Below are 19,431 nucleotides of genomic sequence, written 5' to 3' on the forward strand. Positions count from 1 at the left end.
CTAAGACTTGGCAGCCAAATTTGATAAAGACACCAATAGGGCAACAAAATAGTGATTAGGATCTGTTTTTTTTTTTTTTTTTTTTTTTAGAAAAATACTTTTTTCGTCCATAGATTTGACTAAATTTCAAAATGTCACCCTCTTAAACTTTTAGGCTCCATTTGATAATAATTTGGATCCTGTTTGGTACCTATTTTGTTTTTTAAAATAAGCATATTAATACTACTTCTACCTCCAAATTTCTTCCTTTGTTATGTATTTTTTCATCAATGGTTTAGAAAACCAAGCCAAAATTAGAAAATTAAAAAGGGTAGCTTTAAAAAAAAATTGTGTTTTATTTTTGGAATTTGGTTAAGGATTCAACCATTGTGCTTAACAAAGATGCAAATTATTGTAAGAAATGTAGACGAAATAGGCTTAATTTTAAAAAACAAAAATAAAACACTAAATGGTTATCAAATGGGACATTGGTTTTTGTTTTTTAGTTTTTTAAAACTAAGTCTACAAACATCACTTTCACTTCTAAATTTCTTATTTTGTCATCTACTTTTTACCCATGTTTTAAAAAACCAAGCCGACTTTTGAAAACTAAATAAAGTATTTTTTTTTTTTTAATTTGCTTTTACTTTTCAAAATTGGCTAAGAATTCAACTCTTATACTAAAATGATGCAGAGTATTGTAATTAAACGTGAAGAAATGGGTTTAATTTTCAAAAACTCAAAACCAAAGATGAAATGGTTACCAAACAACCTTAGTTTTTAGGTTTTGAATTTGATTTCAATTTAATTCTAATCTTTCAAATTGTTAGAATTTTATCCTTAGATTTGAGTTTTGTTTCAATTTCGTTAATAAGTTTCAAGATTTATATTTTTATGTTTTTTTATTAAATATTCACGTACCGTTTTTAAGATTAATGTCTACTAATTCTAACCATTTTTTTAAAGGTTAAGTATATTAATTTCGCTTCAATCTATGGTATCTTTAGAAAGACTTACCAAGGATTTTAAAATTTTTTTTAATATCGGAAGATGTTAATGAAAATCTTTGAAAGTTAAAAATTTCCGCAATTTAGAAGAATATGTAATTGTTTCAAATGACAAAACTGTGAAAATATTTTTAGATATAGCAAACGGTTAAAAATTGATAAGTATTAGTAATATCAAAGTAGATATCGATAGATATAAATATTATCGATATTAATATATATCATTGATAGAAAATTACATTTTACTCTAAGAGGTTGGTTGACTCAATACCATATTTTTTAAAGAAAAAAAAGGAAGTGAATTAGAACTTGAATATAAGAAAAAGAAAAATAAAAAGAAGTGAATTAGAACTTGAATATAAGAAAAAGAAAAATAAAAAGGAAACAAAAGAAAATAGAGTTGGACATGTTCTGCAGAAAACAGTGAAAAACGTCACCGACGACGTACGTCGAGGTTCGAACCCCGGACTCTGCTCCGTGGTCTCTCCTTTCCCTTCCCTCGTCTCCGATTACTCTCTCTCTCCAGGTCTTCAAGCTTCAAGCTCCAGCAATTTCTGTATCGACGAAATTCGTATGAAAATTCTCCTACTTTCCTTACTTATTGTACTTCCGATTACGCCATTACGTATTTTCAGATTCATCTCTGCATCATTCTTGTTCATGTCATGTTCTTCTCGCAATCGAGCGGCTTACAAATCCATCGATTCTCGCATTGAACTGGGGTTGAATTTCTCTTAGCGACTTCGCTCTGTTTGGTGTTGAAGTGGCAGTAGTTGAAAGAAATTGTTGTGTTATAATTGAACTTTCATGCATACTTGCTATGATTTTGTTAAGTTTCTTTTACTTTTTCGCTTGCAATCATGTTGGTCTTTTAGTTTCATTATTTATTTGTCTTGTATGCAGAATTTCCGGGAAGAATTGAAAATTTGGGGGCTATAATTGTTATTATTTGTTTTGATTTACTGGAATCACCGAAAGGCAATTATCCACCCGGTTTCACTAATGCAACCATGAAATTTGATGGTAAATGAAAATTAACATATTTATGTGGAAACAGACAGGAAAGATTGAAGTCATTAAATTCTGCAAGGGTTCCCATATATAATCCCTCGCAATGCAACTGATCCCTTCACCTCCTGGCTCTAGAGTGAATCTATGTGGGCTTCAATCTCCTATCTACTAATTTACTTTTGAACCTATGTCTGATTCCATTCAGCTGAAACTACTTGATGAAAAAAAAAATGGATTCTTGCCTCCTTCCTTTAGCCATTATATTCCAGCCATTTGACTCATTAGTATCTTTCTATAGTAAGGATTTCCTCATGTTTTCCACCCACCTTCACTTTTTTAAGATCAAATGTTAATTTTACTGAGGAAGCTGTCCTGTGCCCCTTTGCTATGAAGGTTTGTGGGAAGTTTCTGGAGATTTTTTTATGTATGTTTGATTTTGAGTAGGAATTATGAGGATATGGTGGAGGAGCTTATCGTCTATCCTCCTTTACAATAGAGGTTGGATTCTCTGGCAAGTGGGGTTGCTACTCGCTTTTATTTGGGAATTTTGGTCAGAAAATAAGATGGAAACTTCAAGGCCATGAGCAATTTTAGGAGGAGGCTTGGAGTGTGGCTCACTCCAAAGTCTCCAAAGTTTCCTTTTGGGGTGTTATCTACAAAGGTTTTTCGTGTATATATATATATATATATATTTTGTGTGTGTGTGTGTGTGTGTGGCTCTCTCTTCTATACTTATTCTACTTTCTATATTTCTATCAATATAAGAAAAAGGTAATCGTCATGTTGGAACCCACTACTTTCCTTCTAGCCAATGAAATCAGGAAAATTTTACTCTTTGAAGGAAGGTGGTTGTGAAAGTGTATAGTATAGATATCGCCTTTGACCCAAGAAGGATGAAAAGAGTCTTATTAAACTTTGTCTCTTTCAGTCAGTCATCTTTTATCTCCAAGAGGCAGATTGTCAACACAATCTTGAGTGTAAATGAAGTGATATAGTACAGACAAAAGTAGAAGAAAGCTTGAAAAACAAAAAGAAAAATAGAAAAAAAAGAAAGCTCGAGTATTGAAGATAAGCTTGGTAAAAGCTTGCAATTATGTGTATATTTTGCTTCCATAATAATAAATAAATAATGCTTAAGGTCAGTATCGAATCTTTTCTACTTGTAGCTATATTTTGGAAACTAAATTTATATTTCCATGAACTGTAAACCAAGAGGGAGAATTTCTGGTTCCAAATGGAAAAGATAAGGTAAGATTGATTCAAGCCAACTTGAGTAGCTTCTTTTAAGCTCCTCTGGCAGTGAAGTTGATGGTTCTCCTTCCCTCTCTTTCTTGCGTCACATATAATATTCCGATGAAAAGATTTATCAGGTTTTTTCCAACTTTCATGCATCGAAGGAAACTAAGACTACTATAGCTTGGTTAGTGTGAAACTGAGGAATAGAAACAACTGATATGATTTATGTTCTTCTTGATGTAGGATGTTTTGAATCTTTGGTGGAAGGTGGCGTCTGTTTGATATAGAATCATGGGTGGCAGTGAGATGAATAAGTCCACGAAGGAGGAATCCAAGACAACACCTGCCACTACGCAGGTCTGCTTGTATGTTTTATTAATGTCATATGAAATATTCATTTAATTTAAATAACTTTTATGTATGAAAAATTTTAAACAACAAAGTTAACCATAGGAGCGTCAATGGAAAAAATAGCAATTTGGTTATATTTCTAGAAATCCTGCAAAACGTATACAATTATCCAGCATTCCTAAAAACCTTTTATGTATAAATACTTCAAGACAAACAAGATTTACCTTAATTTACAATCACCACGGATTCAAATATCCAGACATCTAGAATTTTAGATATCCTTGATTCGTGAACGTTCTGTTTCCTCAAAATGATCGAAGTGAACTTTGAGTCTATCAGACAAGACTTCTACCTTATGGAGGCTAGTGACATAATTTTCTAAAATTTCCAATTTCTTGAGAAATTTAGCCTTAAAATTTTATTGTTTTACATAGCTGCTTCTTAAATTTTGTATAGTTTTGCCTTTTTTTCAGGAACAGTCTCCAAACACAAGCACTGGCACTGTTAATCCTGAATGGTCAGGATTTCAGGTTCTTTTTGTTAAAGCCTCAAGTTAATATGGTTAACTATTGGATATGCCTTGCAGTTTACTTCTTGTCCTATTTCATGTTTTTTCCCCTTTTTCTTTAGGCATATTCTCCAATACCTCCACCTGGATATTTGGCAACAAGCCCCCAGGCACACCCATATATGTGGGGGGTACAGGTATGTCCTTTTGCAGCTAGACTGCTGCTATGTATGAGATGATGGTTTTCGAGTAGTGGATCCATGACCGGTCTGAAAGTATGAAGAGATTTAGTAGATGCAGACATGCGATGATTACCACTGTCTTATGCAGATTTCTTATTTAGTGGATGGTATTCTTGGTCTAATTTTAGACAGCGCTTGATTCATACACTTCTTAACAACTTTATTGTGTCTGAAAGGGCAGTCCTCTCACTTTCAGAATTTTTGGGTCCCAAGGATAGTTAGATGCACTTTTGATTACTTTCCTACTCTCTTGAGATAAAGATTTCAGATGGGTAGCCCTTTTGAACTTGAGTAGGGGTGTTCATGGGTTGGGTTGAGTTGAAAGACTTTTTCAACCCAAATAACACTTATTAAAAAATGAACCCAACCCAACCCAACCATGAAATATTTGGGTTGGGTTGGTTCGGGTTAATCGGGTCATTTATTTAAAATTTTGTTCTAAAAAGAAGCAAAACATAAATATGTAAAAATCTAAAATTATTTTCATATATTGAATTAAGATCAACAATTTAATTTCAATTTATATAGTGAAAATTTTCTTTCTAAAGTGCAAAGAAACTAATTTTGAGAGTTGTTAAAGAATAAATTATTAAAAAAAGATTGGAATTAAATAAAATTAAAATCAATACATGTATAAATAATTGTGTTATGAGTAATAAAAAAACATATTTTAAAGTTAATAATAAATTCGGGTTGGTTTGGATTATATTAGGTGAACCTATGAACCAACCCAACCCATAAAATTATCATTTATTTGAACCCAACCCAACCCAAATGAGTTGATAACCCAACCCAAACCGCACGAGTTGGGTTGGGTTGATCGGTTTTTTCGGGTCATCGGGTTTTTTGAACACCCCTAAACTTGAGAATTGTTGGTGGAATCAGGTTTAAATGTAACATTAAGTTCATGAGTGATCTGCTTATTAGCTTAAAACCAGAGTTGCTGGCATCTTAAAGATATTTTATTGAGAGGTCCTTCTCTTGGTTTTGAGTCTTTTGACACACATGTACGACCTTACTTGAACAGGATCTGTTCTAAAGTCTTTTGACACATGTTTTTGGAACATATAAATAATATTATCTTAGAGTTCTCTACGCTGGTGTAATGATTCCTGGCTATTATGCTTTCAGATGTTCTTTTACCTATGTATAATCAGCCTGGCCTGTCAACATAATCGTTGATCTTTATCTAATTTAGCACTGTCATTTTCAAATTGGCTTGGGCATAAAATATTTTATGGAGAAGAAATCATCTATAAAATAAGGAATCCCTCTCTCTCTCTGAACTTCACTCTTAAACGATGGAATAGCTGAAACATCTAGATAGTTTTGATTCTTCTTTCTGATTAAAATCTAAATGTTTAATGCAGCCTATTATGCCGCCTTATGGAACCCCTCCACATCCGTATGTTGCAATGTATCCTCATGGTGGCATATATGCTCATCCGCCTATGCCTCCGGTACTTATGTAGATTTATTTTTTCTGCAGATCTTGGTTTTATGCAACTTTTTTCTCTCGATATTTTGGACTAACAATCACATGCTTGTCACAGGGATCATATCCTTACAGTCCTTTTGCTATAGCTTCTCCAAATGGCATCGCTGAGGCTTCTGTAAGTTTCCAGTTCCACTGGCTTATTATTTTGTCTTTAATTACGTCTTTTTCTCAATTTGAGTAGGACTGTAAAATTTTACATAGGGGAATACACCAGGCAACATGGAAGGAGAAGGTAAGCCATCTGAGCTGAAAGAAAAATTGCCAATTAAAAGATCAAAAGGAAGTCTGGGAAGTCTAAGCATGATAACTGGGAAGAACAATGAGCTTGGTAAACCATCAGGAACATCTGCTAACGGAGTTTATTCTAAAAGGTCTGACATGTCATGTAGATTTATTTGGTGATTGGTTGTGCTTTCAATTCATAATGGTCAGACTACCATATTTAGTTGCTTTTGATTTTTGTGATTGGGGTTTTGTATGGACACAAGTGCAACATATACAGGGCAGGGTAGCAAGAATATAATTTGTTCTAAGTCCTCAAAATGGTTCTGTCTATTGACCTTGTTTTCTGCTTTTATTTTTTCTGTCAGTTCCTATTAACTATAATAAACTGTAAACTCCGTTCATCTTACTGCACACCTTAAATCCAGTCTAGTATTCTGTCATATTGAGGTTGACATTCGTTAGTTCCTATTGAGTTTAATGAATATTTTGTTTTGTGCTTAATTTTATATCCTATCTTTCACATTTACCATTAGCTTATGTGATGATGAACCTCACTACTGTGCAGTGCTGAAAGTGAAAGTGAAGGTACGAGTGAAAGAAGTGGTGCTGATTCTGAAAATGTATGTGTCTGCCACTTTATAACTATGCAACTGTTTATCCTATAGATTCCTCCATATTTCATGAGGGAAGGGCATGGATGGGGAAGGTCTAAGATCCCTAGTTTCTAGTCCGGGCAATCTGTTCCCTGTTTCATTGTGTTTGTTGTTATGTACAATTGAACCTTAAAAGTTAACTTATGGAGGGTTCTTATAAAAAAAAAGTTTACTTATGGAGGGAAAACACATAATGAGTTATTTATAATATTACTAAAGTGTTAACAAAATATCTGTAGCTTGAGGTTGGATAAACATCCGTTTGTTCCTATTTGTTTGTATTGTTGTTTTACATTTGCAATTGAAGTAAATGCTATATGTCAACCTCTTGTTGTTTGAGGGTGTCCCTTATACCACTTGGGTTCTGTTCTGATACATGTAATTTGATCTATCTTAGCTTCACAGCCTTCCCTGATTTTTGTAGGATTCACAACTAAAATCTGGTTCTGGGAAAGATTCTTTAGAAGGTTTGGGAATTTTTTCTATTATTCAGTCAGTGTACTCGGTGTTTTATATCAACAAGGAATTTTTGTCTCTGGTACAGGTGGAGGGACTCCTAATGGTTTGATGCATGGTTCTCAGAATGAAGGACATAGTCTTGCGCATCCATTGGTGAACCAGACGATGTCCATGATACCAATTCAAGCTTCTGGAGCTGTTACAGGTCCTGCTACAAATTTGAATATAGGAATGGATTATTGGGGTACCCCAACAACTTCTGCCATCCCTTCATTGTGTGGGAAGGTCCCTCCGGCTCCGATTGCAGGAGCTGTTGCTGCTGGGTCACGAGAAGGCATTCCGCCACAGCCTTGGTTACAGGTTGGTTCAGTTTTTTCAAACATTGCACATTATTAAATCACCAATTAACCCAAAAGCTTAAGCCAATGGGTTGTGATAAATTTAAATATATCAATACTTTCAACACTTTTCTTCACTTTGTGGGCTTGAAAATTCGTAGGAGACCCACCATGTAGAATTCTATATTAATCAAGGTGTAAATGACATCATAAAGTTTAAAAAATAGGACCTCCTACTCTGATACTATATTAAATCACCGATCAACCCAAAAGCAAGCTGATGTGATTGGTGATTTAGCGTGCATGAGTGGGATCAGATGTCCAAAGTCATCATATAGACACATTGTATTCATTAATTCACTAATTGTGTAAAGTTATAAAATATTGAACAATTTAAATTGGGAAGGGAGGAAGAAAGGATAAAAAGAACGTACTTGTGTCAGTCCACCGTATCGATGACAATGAGTTTATCCGCTTCTTCTCATACCCAGGTGCACTATTTTAACTAATGGGTAATTGTAATGTATGATTTTGGTGTTTTCGGTGTGTAAATGTAAAATAATTCTCTAGTATAGCCAGGTAAGTGACATCAAATTGTATGTTTTGATTGAACCAATCTTGACCGATTATCAATTTGAAGGAAAAAAAAATATCCTTCTTTCATAGCTTTTGGTGCTTTTCAGATGAAGAGAGAGATCCATTATTATTATTATCAATTACTTTTGTTTTCTGGGTGAATTCAGGATGAAAGAGAGCTGAAAAGACAAAGAAGGAAGCAGTCAAACAGAGAATCTGCTCGTAGATCTCGGTTGCGTAAACAGGTAACTATGCATCATTAAGGTTTATAATCAAATTGGACGATCTTAGACTCATGTAGCCATATTATTTAATTAAGTAGTTTTTCCTGCATGTTTCATTTTCTTTTTAAATTTATTTAGGCTGAATGCGACGAGCTGTCTCAGCGCGCTGAAGCTTTGAAGGAAGAAAATGCGAGTCTTAGATCTGAAGTGGATAGGATTAGGAGTGAGTACGAGCAACTTCTTTCAGAAAATGCCTCTCTCAAGGTGATGCCAAAAACCAGAAATCTAGCCATTTTAACCATTTATCTCAATAAAGCCACACACAAAATAAATAAATAAAGGCCATAATTGTCTTGAAGCTATAAAACCCCTGTAATTAACCTTGCTATGTCACTTATATGTTCTATAAAGGGTTAATACTTCACCACGTTGGTAGATCTTTTCTTAAGGATCTGTTTGAAATGATTTTCAAAGTATTTAGAAACCCTGTTGCACTTGAGGATATTTTTTAAGCACTTAGAAAATCATTCCAAACAAGAGCTCTAAGATCCATAGATTTGATTTTCGGACTCAAAGATTGAACTCCGTACATGGATGCCAAGTTTGATATTCAATACAGAGTAGAAGTAACTTTGTATAGATATGAAATTGAACCATAGGAGGAGGCATTTTTTTTCCTTTTTTTCCTTGTATGTATAACTCGGTCTGATTTTTTATTTTCTACAGAGGAGGCTTGGAGATAATGGTGGAAATGAAGATCCAAGATCTGCCAAAGACGGCCAAAATTTTAATAAAGAAGGTCACCATACATCCCGGACCCAACTCACCAAAGGGTAATTAGGATATGTCGTACATCCCAGACCCGACTCGCTAAGGGGTAATTAGGATCTACCATCCTTGCTTAATTCATCTGCAGTCACATAACCTAACCAGTTAGTAGCCAAAAAGTTTGGATAACTTAAAACATTTTCTAAGAAACTGACTCGTGTCGTCTCGGGACAGTTGATTCTTATGGATGCTGTCTTTAACCCGAAGCTCTGTGTAGTATCCTTGTATCCAAATTTGATGAGTGTCATGCAACATTTCATTTGAGTTTTTTCAGTGTAAAATATATTTTTGTGCCAAGTTGAGGTCGAAATCGAGGCATTTTGGTATGCTTTTTAACAGTTTGATTTGAGTTGCAGCACATTCATACTCGTATTCTGTATTTCCATCACTAGGATTTTACATCCATTCTTCAAGAACAGCAACCAAAACTTGTTCTGACCATGCATTTCATTTTCAAGTAGAAGATAAACTATTAGCAAATTGCTCCAATATCTTTGCATTGTTTCTCAGTGTACAAACAATGAGAGCTGAAAATTTTGGGCAAAATTTTCTATTTTCTTTATAAGCAATATCTCTACTTTAAAATCCCTGATTAGGTTAACAACTTAGGTTATGGTCTTGCTTCCTTAGATTGTATGATACCATGATTCTGTCATAGGGTAAAATCAATGTTTAGAAGTGGGTTTGAAATAGTTAAAATGGATTTTGTCAAGTTCAAAATCATTTTTAAGTGTCTTTATTAATGATTCAAAAGTGATATTTTATACCATCAAAATTAAATTAGTTTGGAATGATTATAGACATTTTATGAAATGATTTTCAACATGATATAAATGATTTTAGCAATTTTAAAATCACTTGCAAACATGCTTTAAACATGCTTTAAAAATTACAATGTCCAAGCTTTTTACCCGAATTTGAGATGTAAAATGGAAAATGAAAAAGAATTGTTTTTTTTTTGTTTAAAAAAATAGAAAAATAAGAGAAACTATTTACATAAAATAGTAAAATTTAATCTTATTTGATAGAAGCTGATAGAGGCCGATAAAAGTCTAACAAGTGTCTATCTTTGATAGAAACTGATAGAAGTCTATCATTGATACTATGTGATAGACGTTGATAGAAATTTATGTGTTTTTTTTTTTTTTTGTTGCTATTTTTGTAAATAGTTTGATATTTTTTCCATCTTTGAAATTTTTCCTATATTTTTTTGTTAATTTTAAATACATGTTTGATTAGTTTACGAAGTTAAGCTTATAAATAGTAGGAATACTATCAATATTCAAGTTGAATTTTGAAAATTAGAAGGAAAAAAAATGTAGTCTTTGGCTAATAATTTAAATATTTACTTAGAAAGATTAAAACTATGGTTGAGAAATTGTTTTATTAAAATTATGGTTGATAAATTGTGAAAAGAAAAAATTCATTGTCTCAACCTTAGGTTTAATTTTCCTTTGTTATTTTATTTATTTTTTTAGTACAATTTTTCTTTGTTATTTATTCATTAGGATTTGAAGTCTGACAAGAAATTTGTTTCCTATTATCTTTTAATGTTTAAAATTAAAATAAACACATTGCAAAATTTAGAAGACTCAAACTTCTAATATTTTAGTTAATGATATGTTTTTTATATCACTTGAGTTTATGTTTACGTTGACATATTTTATTTAGCATTGAAAAAAAATATAAAAAAATCAAACCATTGCATTTATATTTACATATTCCCAGATGGGAAGTTTAAAATTTGTGAATACATACATATATTTTTTCTTGGTAAAAAACTAACGTATATCAACAATCGCAATTGCAAGGCTTGGATCTCTATTTGAGTTACATCCAGTCTTAGTCTATGTACATTTAATGGTTCAAATTTAATTTTATATTTTCAATAAAGCAGATTTAGCCATTCAAATTAAATTTTATAGAAATTGATTAAATGATGATAATAATAATAATTTTCATGCAAAAAAAAATGCACTATAAAAATATATTTCTAAATAATTTAAAGGAAATATTCATAGAGATTTTCTTTTTCTTTTTCTTTTTCTTTTTTTTATTAAGGGATATGGCAATGTTTTAATTTTAAAAAAAATACAGATAGAAATATCGATAAAATGTCAATGTAGACATATTTTTGTAAAAAATTATAATAAAAAATTGAATTAACATATATATATTTTACGTTTTTTTTTTAAAAAAAATACTTCATTAAACTTCAAGGGAAAACAGAAACACTTACATCATTCTTAACAAATAAGATCATCCAATTTGGAAAATTATTACACCGAACACCCGAAAGCCTAAAACACCTAGCTCTTTTTGCAACTTCATGAGCTATCAAATTTAAATTCCTCCTAACATAAACAAAGGAAATAGAATTAAACTTAGTGGGATTCCTCAAAATCTCCTCAATCAAACATTCATCCTCACAATGAGATATTGCCTTTCGTGTAAGCAAATTAATAGCAACTAAACAGTTAGATTCAACTAGTATATTACAAAAACTCATTAATTCTGCAAGTCGGACACCTTCAAGTATTGCGCTTAATTATGAAGGAGGACAAGGAATAAAACTGAAACAATCCATAGCAAGTGCTGTGAGACCTCCGAATGAACCCCTACAAACAATTCCTATTCCCACAGATGAAAGATTTAGTTTCCAAGCAACATCTACATTTGCTTTAATAATATTTTCAGGAGGTTGAATCCAAGATGAAGGACATAAATGGATAAAGAATCAACTGTAGTACAAATCTAGGGCTCATTACAAACAAAAATTTCCTGCAAATAATTTTGTATCCAAGCTATTCGGACAATAATATTAGGATAGAGGAACCATTTATCAATTGATTTTAATCATTCCATATACTCCAATATGTTAGTGCGGTTAAACCAAGCTCTTCAAGAGAACATATTGCATTTAGGTGAGACCATTTATCCTCAAAACTTAAATTGAAATCTTAAATCAGATGGCATCATGAAAAATGACTCCAAATCTCCAAACCACGAGAACAACAAAATAACACATGATCAATAGTTTCTGATTCTTCACAGTAGAAAGACAGTAAGTATGAATATCCATACCTCTATGATGTAACACCACTTTCATAGGAAGAATTTCATGTAGAACTCTCCATATAAAATGATGAATTTTGACAGGGATCTTCATTTTCCATACTCTCTCCCAAATGGCAGCCATAAAGTGAGTACTCAATCCTTCTCCAGCAATAAAAAATCTCATAAATAGCTTACATCCACTATTATCTGAGTAAGAACTAGACTTATCATAGTGCCATATTAACCTGTCCTGAATAGTTCTACTAACAGGAATAGTCAAAATACATTGAACATCATCCTCAACTAATAAGTCATTCAACAGTTCACCATTCCAAGTACCAGATGGGAGGAGAAAGTCAGAAACATACATAATTACAGATAAAGGGTTAACGCAAATAGGTTTGAAGCTTAGAGGTTTAGGCATCCAAGGATCTAAAAACATGTGAATAGAAGATCCATCTCCAACTCTATATCTTAGTTCTTTTGATAATAGACCTCTCCCCCACATGAGACTTTTCTAAATAAAAGAAGAATTAGGCTCAACCACAACATAAAAAAAAGAATAATCTTCAAAATACAAACCTTTTAGGACTAAAGAAACAAAAGAAGTCGAATTTTCCAAAATTCTCCTGTTTGAAAATCATTGCTTGATTAAACCTTTGTAGATCACGAACATTAAGTCCTCCCATGGATCTAGATAAGCACATTCTTCCCCAACAATCTTCAAAATATTTTACGATTTTTAAACAAGTTAAATTATTTATTATTAATATTATATTCATATTAGTAAACTTTGTTGAATATTTTTCATGTTTCATAATGTTTCTCATGATATAATAAATGTCGATTCATCCCTCATATCCATGTTGAACTCATGAAAATGTAGAAAGTATGAAAATATATCACTATGTGAATGAAAATCTAATATCATAAAACTAAGCGTTGTTTTTAAATATAAGAAAATGAATCAAAATATTTAAAAATATATTACAATTTCACTGTCTATCTACGATAGACTGCAATAGATCGCAATAATATACTATTATGTGTCTATTTGTGTCATGATAGACACAACAGTTAATCATGGTCTATCGTGGATTATCACAGATATATTGTAATTATTATTTGTAAATATTTTCAACAGTTTTGTCATTTAAAATAATTTTTCGAAAACTAATAACAATAATTATTTTTAACAACTAAAATTGAAAATTTTAGAGTATAAAAACTAATAATAAATAAATAAATAATAATTAATAAATATGAACCAATAAATAAAATAAAATTTAGTGAAAATAGTATTTTAATCTAATAATAAATAGTTATTCAAAAAAAAAAAGGAAAAAAAAAAAGGGAAAAAACGTAATCCTGTATATCTTCTCGAGGGGTTCGTCGTTGGTCTTTCATTTGGTTAGCCGCTTCTTCTCGCTAAACAAAATGCAGATTTCGGGTGTAATCAGCGACGTTTCCGTCGTGATTCCGTCAGCCGGCGGTCTCCGGTCACCGGAACTGAGACACTGCCATGCACCTATCGATTCAAAGAGTTCCATTTCCGCTGGATTCTTTAGAGTGAGTTTTCCATTTCCTCTTTTCTTTTCTATAATTTCACTTCAAAAGTTAGTCAAATTGTAAATTTCCATGGGAGAGTTCGTATAGCTTTGCTTCGATTATACAACACTTGTGTTTGTTTTCTCTTCTTGCATTATCTTTGAATAATTCTACACTTGATCTTACCCAAAAGGTGCCGAGAAAGGTATATTATCTTTGGGCAATTCGAATGACATAGCATTCCGTGTTGTATTCTTGATTTGTTAGCTGATTAATAGACCTAGTGAAGCTGTAGGATTGGTCAGGATTGAGGTTGATTATAGTGTCCTTAGGTTAAAAGGAATTGTGTAGGTCGTTCATTTGTTGGTGGAAATTTTGAGCAATTCTTTCTCTTTGATCGAGAAAGGAATTGTAAACAATCTTCAGTAGCTTATAGTTATGATTTGTGTTATGTTTCCTTGGTCAAATTGACAACTTAACAAATGAAGCATGGAGCAAGTCACATTAGTGTACATAAAGTTGTACATTGTATAGTCATTGAGTTTCACTCATTAATTAGTGGCTTTACATGAATATACAATTTCGGTCTTCTTTCTCATGATAATGCAGTTTTTGTGCTTGTAAAGTTCCTGGACTTTGTCATCCGCATTCTTAAACTCAATGTTCATAACAGTCTCGAAGTCATTTCATAAAATAATTTTTGACTAAAGAAATGTTTTGGGTATTGCTTCTACTTGGCGTCAAGGAATTAATGAATGCGTGTACCGAATTGTGCCTTTATTTCCTTCAAGGGTGCAGTAGTTGCATGAGTGGCCTGAAAACTATTATTACTTACTATGTTTTTCTTAGAATTATCAGGAATCTGAGATTGCTATATGACTATGAAGCTTCACCTACCAAGTCCCCTCTTTTGGCTATAGGCTCCATCCTTTTCGCTGACAGAGCAGTTAGTGTGTTTTTAGAGGAAATTTTTTAAGAGGAATTAATTAAGTAACAATATCTTTTTATGAAATTCTGTTATATAGAATCTGATGTTTACTATCAATTTGGATTAAATAAATCCCTTATTTTTGGTGAATTTGTTTAAAGTACAGAATTATTACATTGGGGGAACCAAGAAATGGAGAATTTATCAGTCTTGTAAATTCAATGGATTGAGAAAGTTTTGAAGATAATCTCAAATGAAGTTGGAAAGTATATCTATAGCACATTTTTCCTTTTTTCACACATGCACATAAATACGTTCTTGTTCACTTCCATATATTTATGGTTAGGCCCACAGACGGGTAGTGGGAAACTGGTCATTTTGTATTTTTTTATGTAAAACCTTATCTTAACCTTCTTCGTCATTTTTACCAGGGGTGTTCATCATTTTACATGCCAAAGTCTGGAACTAGTTTGGATAAATTTCGATTGAGGGGCTTAAGTATAAGAGCTTCAGATGATTCTCAGAATGTTTATCCAGTTGCACCTGTTCAATTTGAATCCCCAGTTGGCCAGCTATTGGCCCAGATTTTGCAATCTCACCCTCATTTGCTTCCTGCAACTGTGGATCAGCAACTTGATAACCTTCAAACTGAGAGAGATTCACAGATAGAAGAGGCTCCTTCCTCGTCTCAAGATCCTCTCTACAAGTAAGTGCGTATTCTCTCTTTCTTTTCTTTCAGCAATAAATCACGTTTGTAGGTGATAACATAAAGATAATGTTAAATAACTACATGTGTGGATCTCCCACCCTGCACATGTAATGGCTTGCTGGGTCATGTGGTATTTTGTGGGATCTTTGGGGAAAGAGAAATGGTAGAACATTTAGAGGATTGAAGAGGGATTTCATTTTTCTCTTTGGGTTCAAAATCAAAGAATTTTTTTAATTATTTCATAGGTTCTATTTTGCGCAATTGGAGACCTTTCCTTGAATAGGGTTTCCTTTTGAGGGCTTGTCCTTTTGGATGCCCTTATACTCTTTCATTTTTACTCAATGAAAGTTGTTTCATCTAAAAAAACTATATGTTGTGTGAAAAATTGCAGATTATGCTGGAATATTCACATTCCAAGCTGCTACTTGGCCAATTTTTATCTTGTAAACCTAAAAGAGAGAAATTTTATTTTGATTGATTTAGTTATTTTCATGCTGATGGGTCCACGTTCACCACTGATGTGGTTAAGTTTTGTACATCAACCAAATGAAATTACCAACTAATCACTTGATTACTATTGTTGGGTTTACGTGAGAAGTCACTAATATAGTTGAACCCATGAATCTTAGGAGGATAGCTGAAGTGAAAGAGAAAGAAAGGCGAAAGACATTGGAAGAGATATTATATTGCTTGATCGTTGGAAAGTTTGTGGAGAATGACATTTCAATGATTCCCAAGATAACAGAAACCTCAGATCCTACTGGCCGAGTTGATTTTTGGCCAAACCAAGAGCAGAAACTGGAATCTGTCCACTCTCCAGAGGCATTTGAAATGATTCAAAGTCACTTGTCTCTTGTCCTTGGAGATCGATTTGTCGGTCCCCTCACTTCCATTGTTGAAATGAGCAAAATAAAACTTGGGAAGCTATATGCCGCTTCTATAATGTATGGATACTTTCTCAAAAGAGTTGATCAACGTTTCCAACTTGAAAGGACCATGAAAACTCTTCCTGAAGCGTTCACAAAAGATTTTGACGGACCGATACCAGCGAATCAACTCTGGGATCCTGATTCCTTGATCATGATTCCACCTGATGATGAAGGGGTCGGCGACAGCCGGGGATTTATCAATGCTGATGAAAGCAAATCATATAGATTGCGATCCTATGTGATGTATTTGGATTCCGAAACACTTCAAAGGTATGCTACATTGAGATCCAAAGAAGCTATATCTTTGATCGAAAAGCAGACTCAAGCATTGTTTGGAAAACCAGACATTAGGATAGCTGATGATGGTTCGATCGACACATTCAATGATGAAGTGATCTCTATTACATTCTCTGGGCTGACGATGCTAGTACTCGAGGCTGTTGCGTTTGGATCATTCCTCTGGGATGCAGAAAGCTACGTCGAATCAAAATACAACTTCGTCAAAAGCTGAACTGAGTTCTATCACATGGATGTTTATGAAGGTGTTTAGACTGGTGCATTTTTTGAACGATAGGTTGCTGAATATGATGGTAGAAGCTCATGCTCGAGTTTTTGTCAAAGGGACGGAGGACGGTAGCGGGTCTATTCAGCAATGGAGGGAGAAGAAAGGGACTTTAGGTATGTTTTTGTCAAATATGTATAGTGTACTAATGACTTGGACAAAGACTAAACTTCTGTAAATCAAATTAGGAACTGAAATAATGATTCTTTTTTCTCTCCCCTCATCAAATCTGAGATGTCTACTTCAAAACTTTTGTATTCCTATTAGGTGTGAGCATGAAAGACCGAAAAATTGAGTCGACCGAATTGAAAGTGGTCAATCGGAGAAGAGGAAGGGTTTGGTCAAATTTAAAAAATAAATCAATCGACCAACGGTCAAGGTCAGTTTGAATATTTACTAAATCAACCATAGTCGGTTCGATGATGGTTTGGTCGGAAAACCGACTTTGATCGATCCCCTGCATACTCCTAGTTCTTATGATTATCTTATGGTAGCTTTTCGTAAGTGTCTTGATTTTCACAAAAATTTCCTCCTCTGGGCTGTCGAATTTTTCAAGGAATTCGAGGTTTAAAATTTTAGAAAACTGTTGGTCCATTCAGTTCATATGGTAGCCATTTGTGTTATACATGAAACACTTTTAAAACTTTGTATAAAGTACTTGCTTGGTATCTTTGTTGCCCATTCGAGTACTAGATAAAACGTCAAAGATCAAATAATTGGATCTACACTACAATTTTTTAATTTAAAAGAAAAAAAAAAAGCTAAAATACAATTTTGGTCCATGTATTTTTTTTGTTCCATTTCGTCCGTGTAATTTCATTTGTGCAAATTTTAATTTTTGTAATTTTCAATTAGTTGTAACATTAATATTACAAAATCGACAATTAAAGAATAAAAAAAAGGGAAAAAGAATCAACACATAGATATACATGATATACTAACATACGGGACAGAGGGAGAACAATATTATTAGATATAATGTTTTCTGAATACACAAACGACGCTTTTAGAGTTAGAGAGTTTATATAACGCACTACTTTAAATCTTAGGGTCATAATCGTAAATAACTTCGTACTTGGTTGTTCGAAGCATTAGCTAATCAATTCAAGGCATTCCAACAATAATTATTGTACTTTGAATAAATCTTAATTTTAGTCCTCCAAAGCTAATTTTTATCGAAATTGATTAAATAATAATTATTATTTTCATGCAACAAAAGACATTAAGGTCCCGTTTGTTTCACAGATTTTTCCATGGGACTTCAGGCAGACATTTAATATCCATGTTCGTTTCACATAAGTCTACTTTTTAAAATCGAGGATATTATTATCTAAGGAATTTCAAAATCTATCTCACATGAGTTTTTTAATACCCTACAAAAGTGTGAGATTTTTATGTAAGATGAATAGTAAAAATATAACTTAATTAATTAATAACTTAATATCAAGTATTCATTACTATTAATTTTAACTAATTATTAAATATAAATATATTATTTAGACTTAATAAATTTCAATTAATATCTTTAACATACATTTTATACTATCTTAACTATTTAATATAAATTATTCTAGTTAATTATCAATATTCTAATTAATTTATTAATTAATTTAATTATTTGTAGTAACTAATTTAATTATGTTTGATAGAAAAGTATTTATTTATTTTTTATTTTATTAATTAAATAATTAGTTAACATAACAATAAATTATTTAGTGTTAAATTTAATAGATTTTTTACATTTAATTAAGTAATTATTTACTTTTAGTTTCTATATACAAATTGTTGAACTGATCACAAATAATAATAAGAATTTTCGTGTAACTATGGATCCGTTTGATAACGTTCATGTTTCCTGTTTCTTATTTCTATTTCTCGTTTTTTGATAACCATTCGTGCTTCTTGTTCCTAAAATTTGAGAAACGTTCCTTAAAATACAACCAAAATTGAGTTTCTCCTGTTTTATTTCTATTTTATTTAAAGTTGTTCTAAAATATATCAAAGTAGAGACTTGGTTAATTGGTGAGGAAGCATGTTTAAACTACTCTTTAACTTTATGGTCTTAAGACTAAATCTCACCTGAGACTTTTTTATTTTATTTTTCTTTTTTTCTTTTATATTTCATTTTTCTCTATAATTTTTTACATTTCTTTTAGAATTATTTATTTATTTTATTTATATTTATTTTCTTCTTTCTTTCTTTTATATTTCCTTTTTCTATGTATTTTTAAATATTTCTTTTATTTAAACTTCTTTTATTCTGTCTTTCTTTTATATTTCTTTTTTCTCTATATTTCCTTTTTCTATGTTTTTTTTAATATTTCTTTATTTAAACTTCTTTTATTCTGTCTTTCTTTTATATTTCTTTTTTCTCTATATTTCCTTTTTCTATGTATTTTTTTAATATTTCTTTTATTTAAATTTCTTTTATTCTTTCTTTCTTTTATATTTCTTTTTTCTCTGTATTTTTTTTTATGTTTCTTTCTTTTATTTATATTTATTCTCTTTTTTTATTTTTTATATCTATATGTTAATTTAATTTTGAATTTTGAATTTTTAAATA

The 19,431-nt window shown here is 31.9% G+C and overlaps 2 protein-coding genes across 5 annotated transcripts; both read left to right on the forward strand.

Annotated features, from left to right (window-relative positions):
* The first annotated feature begins 1,357 nt into the window (after positions 1 to 1,357).
* LOC120078039 (bZIP transcription factor 16-like) lies at positions 1,358 to 9,484 on the forward strand. 4 transcript variants are annotated; one of them, XM_039032223.1, is made up of 13 exons: positions 1,358 to 1,557; positions 3,477 to 3,598; positions 4,058 to 4,136; positions 4,215 to 4,289; positions 5,705 to 5,794; positions 5,888 to 5,947; positions 6,034 to 6,203; positions 6,623 to 6,677; positions 7,135 to 7,177; positions 7,255 to 7,529; positions 8,251 to 8,328; positions 8,446 to 8,571; positions 9,034 to 9,484. In XM_039032223.1, exons 2-13 carry the CDS (start codon positions 3,525 to 3,527, stop codon positions 9,142 to 9,144), a joined length of 1,236 nt encoding a protein of 411 aa, XP_038888151.1. In that variant the 5' UTR covers positions 1,358 to 1,557; positions 3,477 to 3,524; the 3' UTR covers positions 9,145 to 9,484. The 4 variants fall into 4 exon arrangements, with proteins under 4 accessions (XP_038888151.1, XP_038888150.1, XP_038888152.1 ...); XM_039032222.1 differs by having other exon boundaries at positions 3,477 to 3,590; positions 4,041 to 4,136; XM_039032224.1 differs by having other exon boundaries at positions 3,477 to 3,590; positions 4,058 to 4,114.
* Positions 9,485 to 13,544: 4,060 nt separating this feature from the next.
* On the forward strand, positions 13,545 to 17,117 carry LOC120078800 (UV-B-induced protein At3g17800, chloroplastic). The gene is made up of 3 exons (XM_039033123.1): positions 13,545 to 13,761; positions 15,100 to 15,374; positions 16,007 to 17,117. Exons 1-3 carry the CDS (start codon positions 13,630 to 13,632, stop codon positions 16,815 to 16,817), a joined length of 1,218 nt encoding a protein of 405 aa, XP_038889051.1. The 5' UTR covers positions 13,545 to 13,629; the 3' UTR covers positions 16,818 to 17,117.
* Positions 17,118 to 19,431: the final 2,314 nt, after the last annotated feature.

The sequence above is a fragment of the Benincasa hispida genome, chromosome 5, assembly GCF_009727055.1.
Source record: "Benincasa hispida cultivar B227 chromosome 5, ASM972705v1, whole genome shotgun sequence".
Taxonomy (NCBI): domain Eukaryota; kingdom Viridiplantae; phylum Streptophyta; class Magnoliopsida; order Cucurbitales; family Cucurbitaceae; genus Benincasa; species Benincasa hispida.

Bases quoted from the DNA above. Each gene is read 5' to 3' on its own strand.
- LOC120078039 (XM_039032222.1), top strand. From the start codon at position 3,525: ATGGGTGGCAGTGAGATGAATAAGTCCACGAAGGAGGAATCCAAGACA. The intron at 4,137-4,214 runs GTTAATATGGTT...CTTTTTCTTTAG, and splicing joins TCTTTTTGTTAAAGCCTCAA to GCATATTCTCCAATACCTCC. The intron at 5,948-6,033 runs GTAAGTTTCCAG...AATTTTACATAG, and splicing joins ATGGCATCGCTGAGGCTTCT to GGGAATACACCAGGCAACAT.
- LOC120078800 (XM_039033123.1), top strand. From the start codon at position 13,630: ATGCAGATTTCGGGTGTAATCAGCGACGTTTCCGTCGTGATTCCGTCA. The intron at 13,762-15,099 runs GTGAGTTTTCCA...CATTTTTACCAG, and splicing joins TTTCCGCTGGATTCTTTAGA to GGGTGTTCATCATTTTACAT. The intron at 15,375-16,006 runs GTAAGTGCGTAT...CATGAATCTTAG, and splicing joins TCTCAAGATCCTCTCTACAA to GAGGATAGCTGAAGTGAAAG.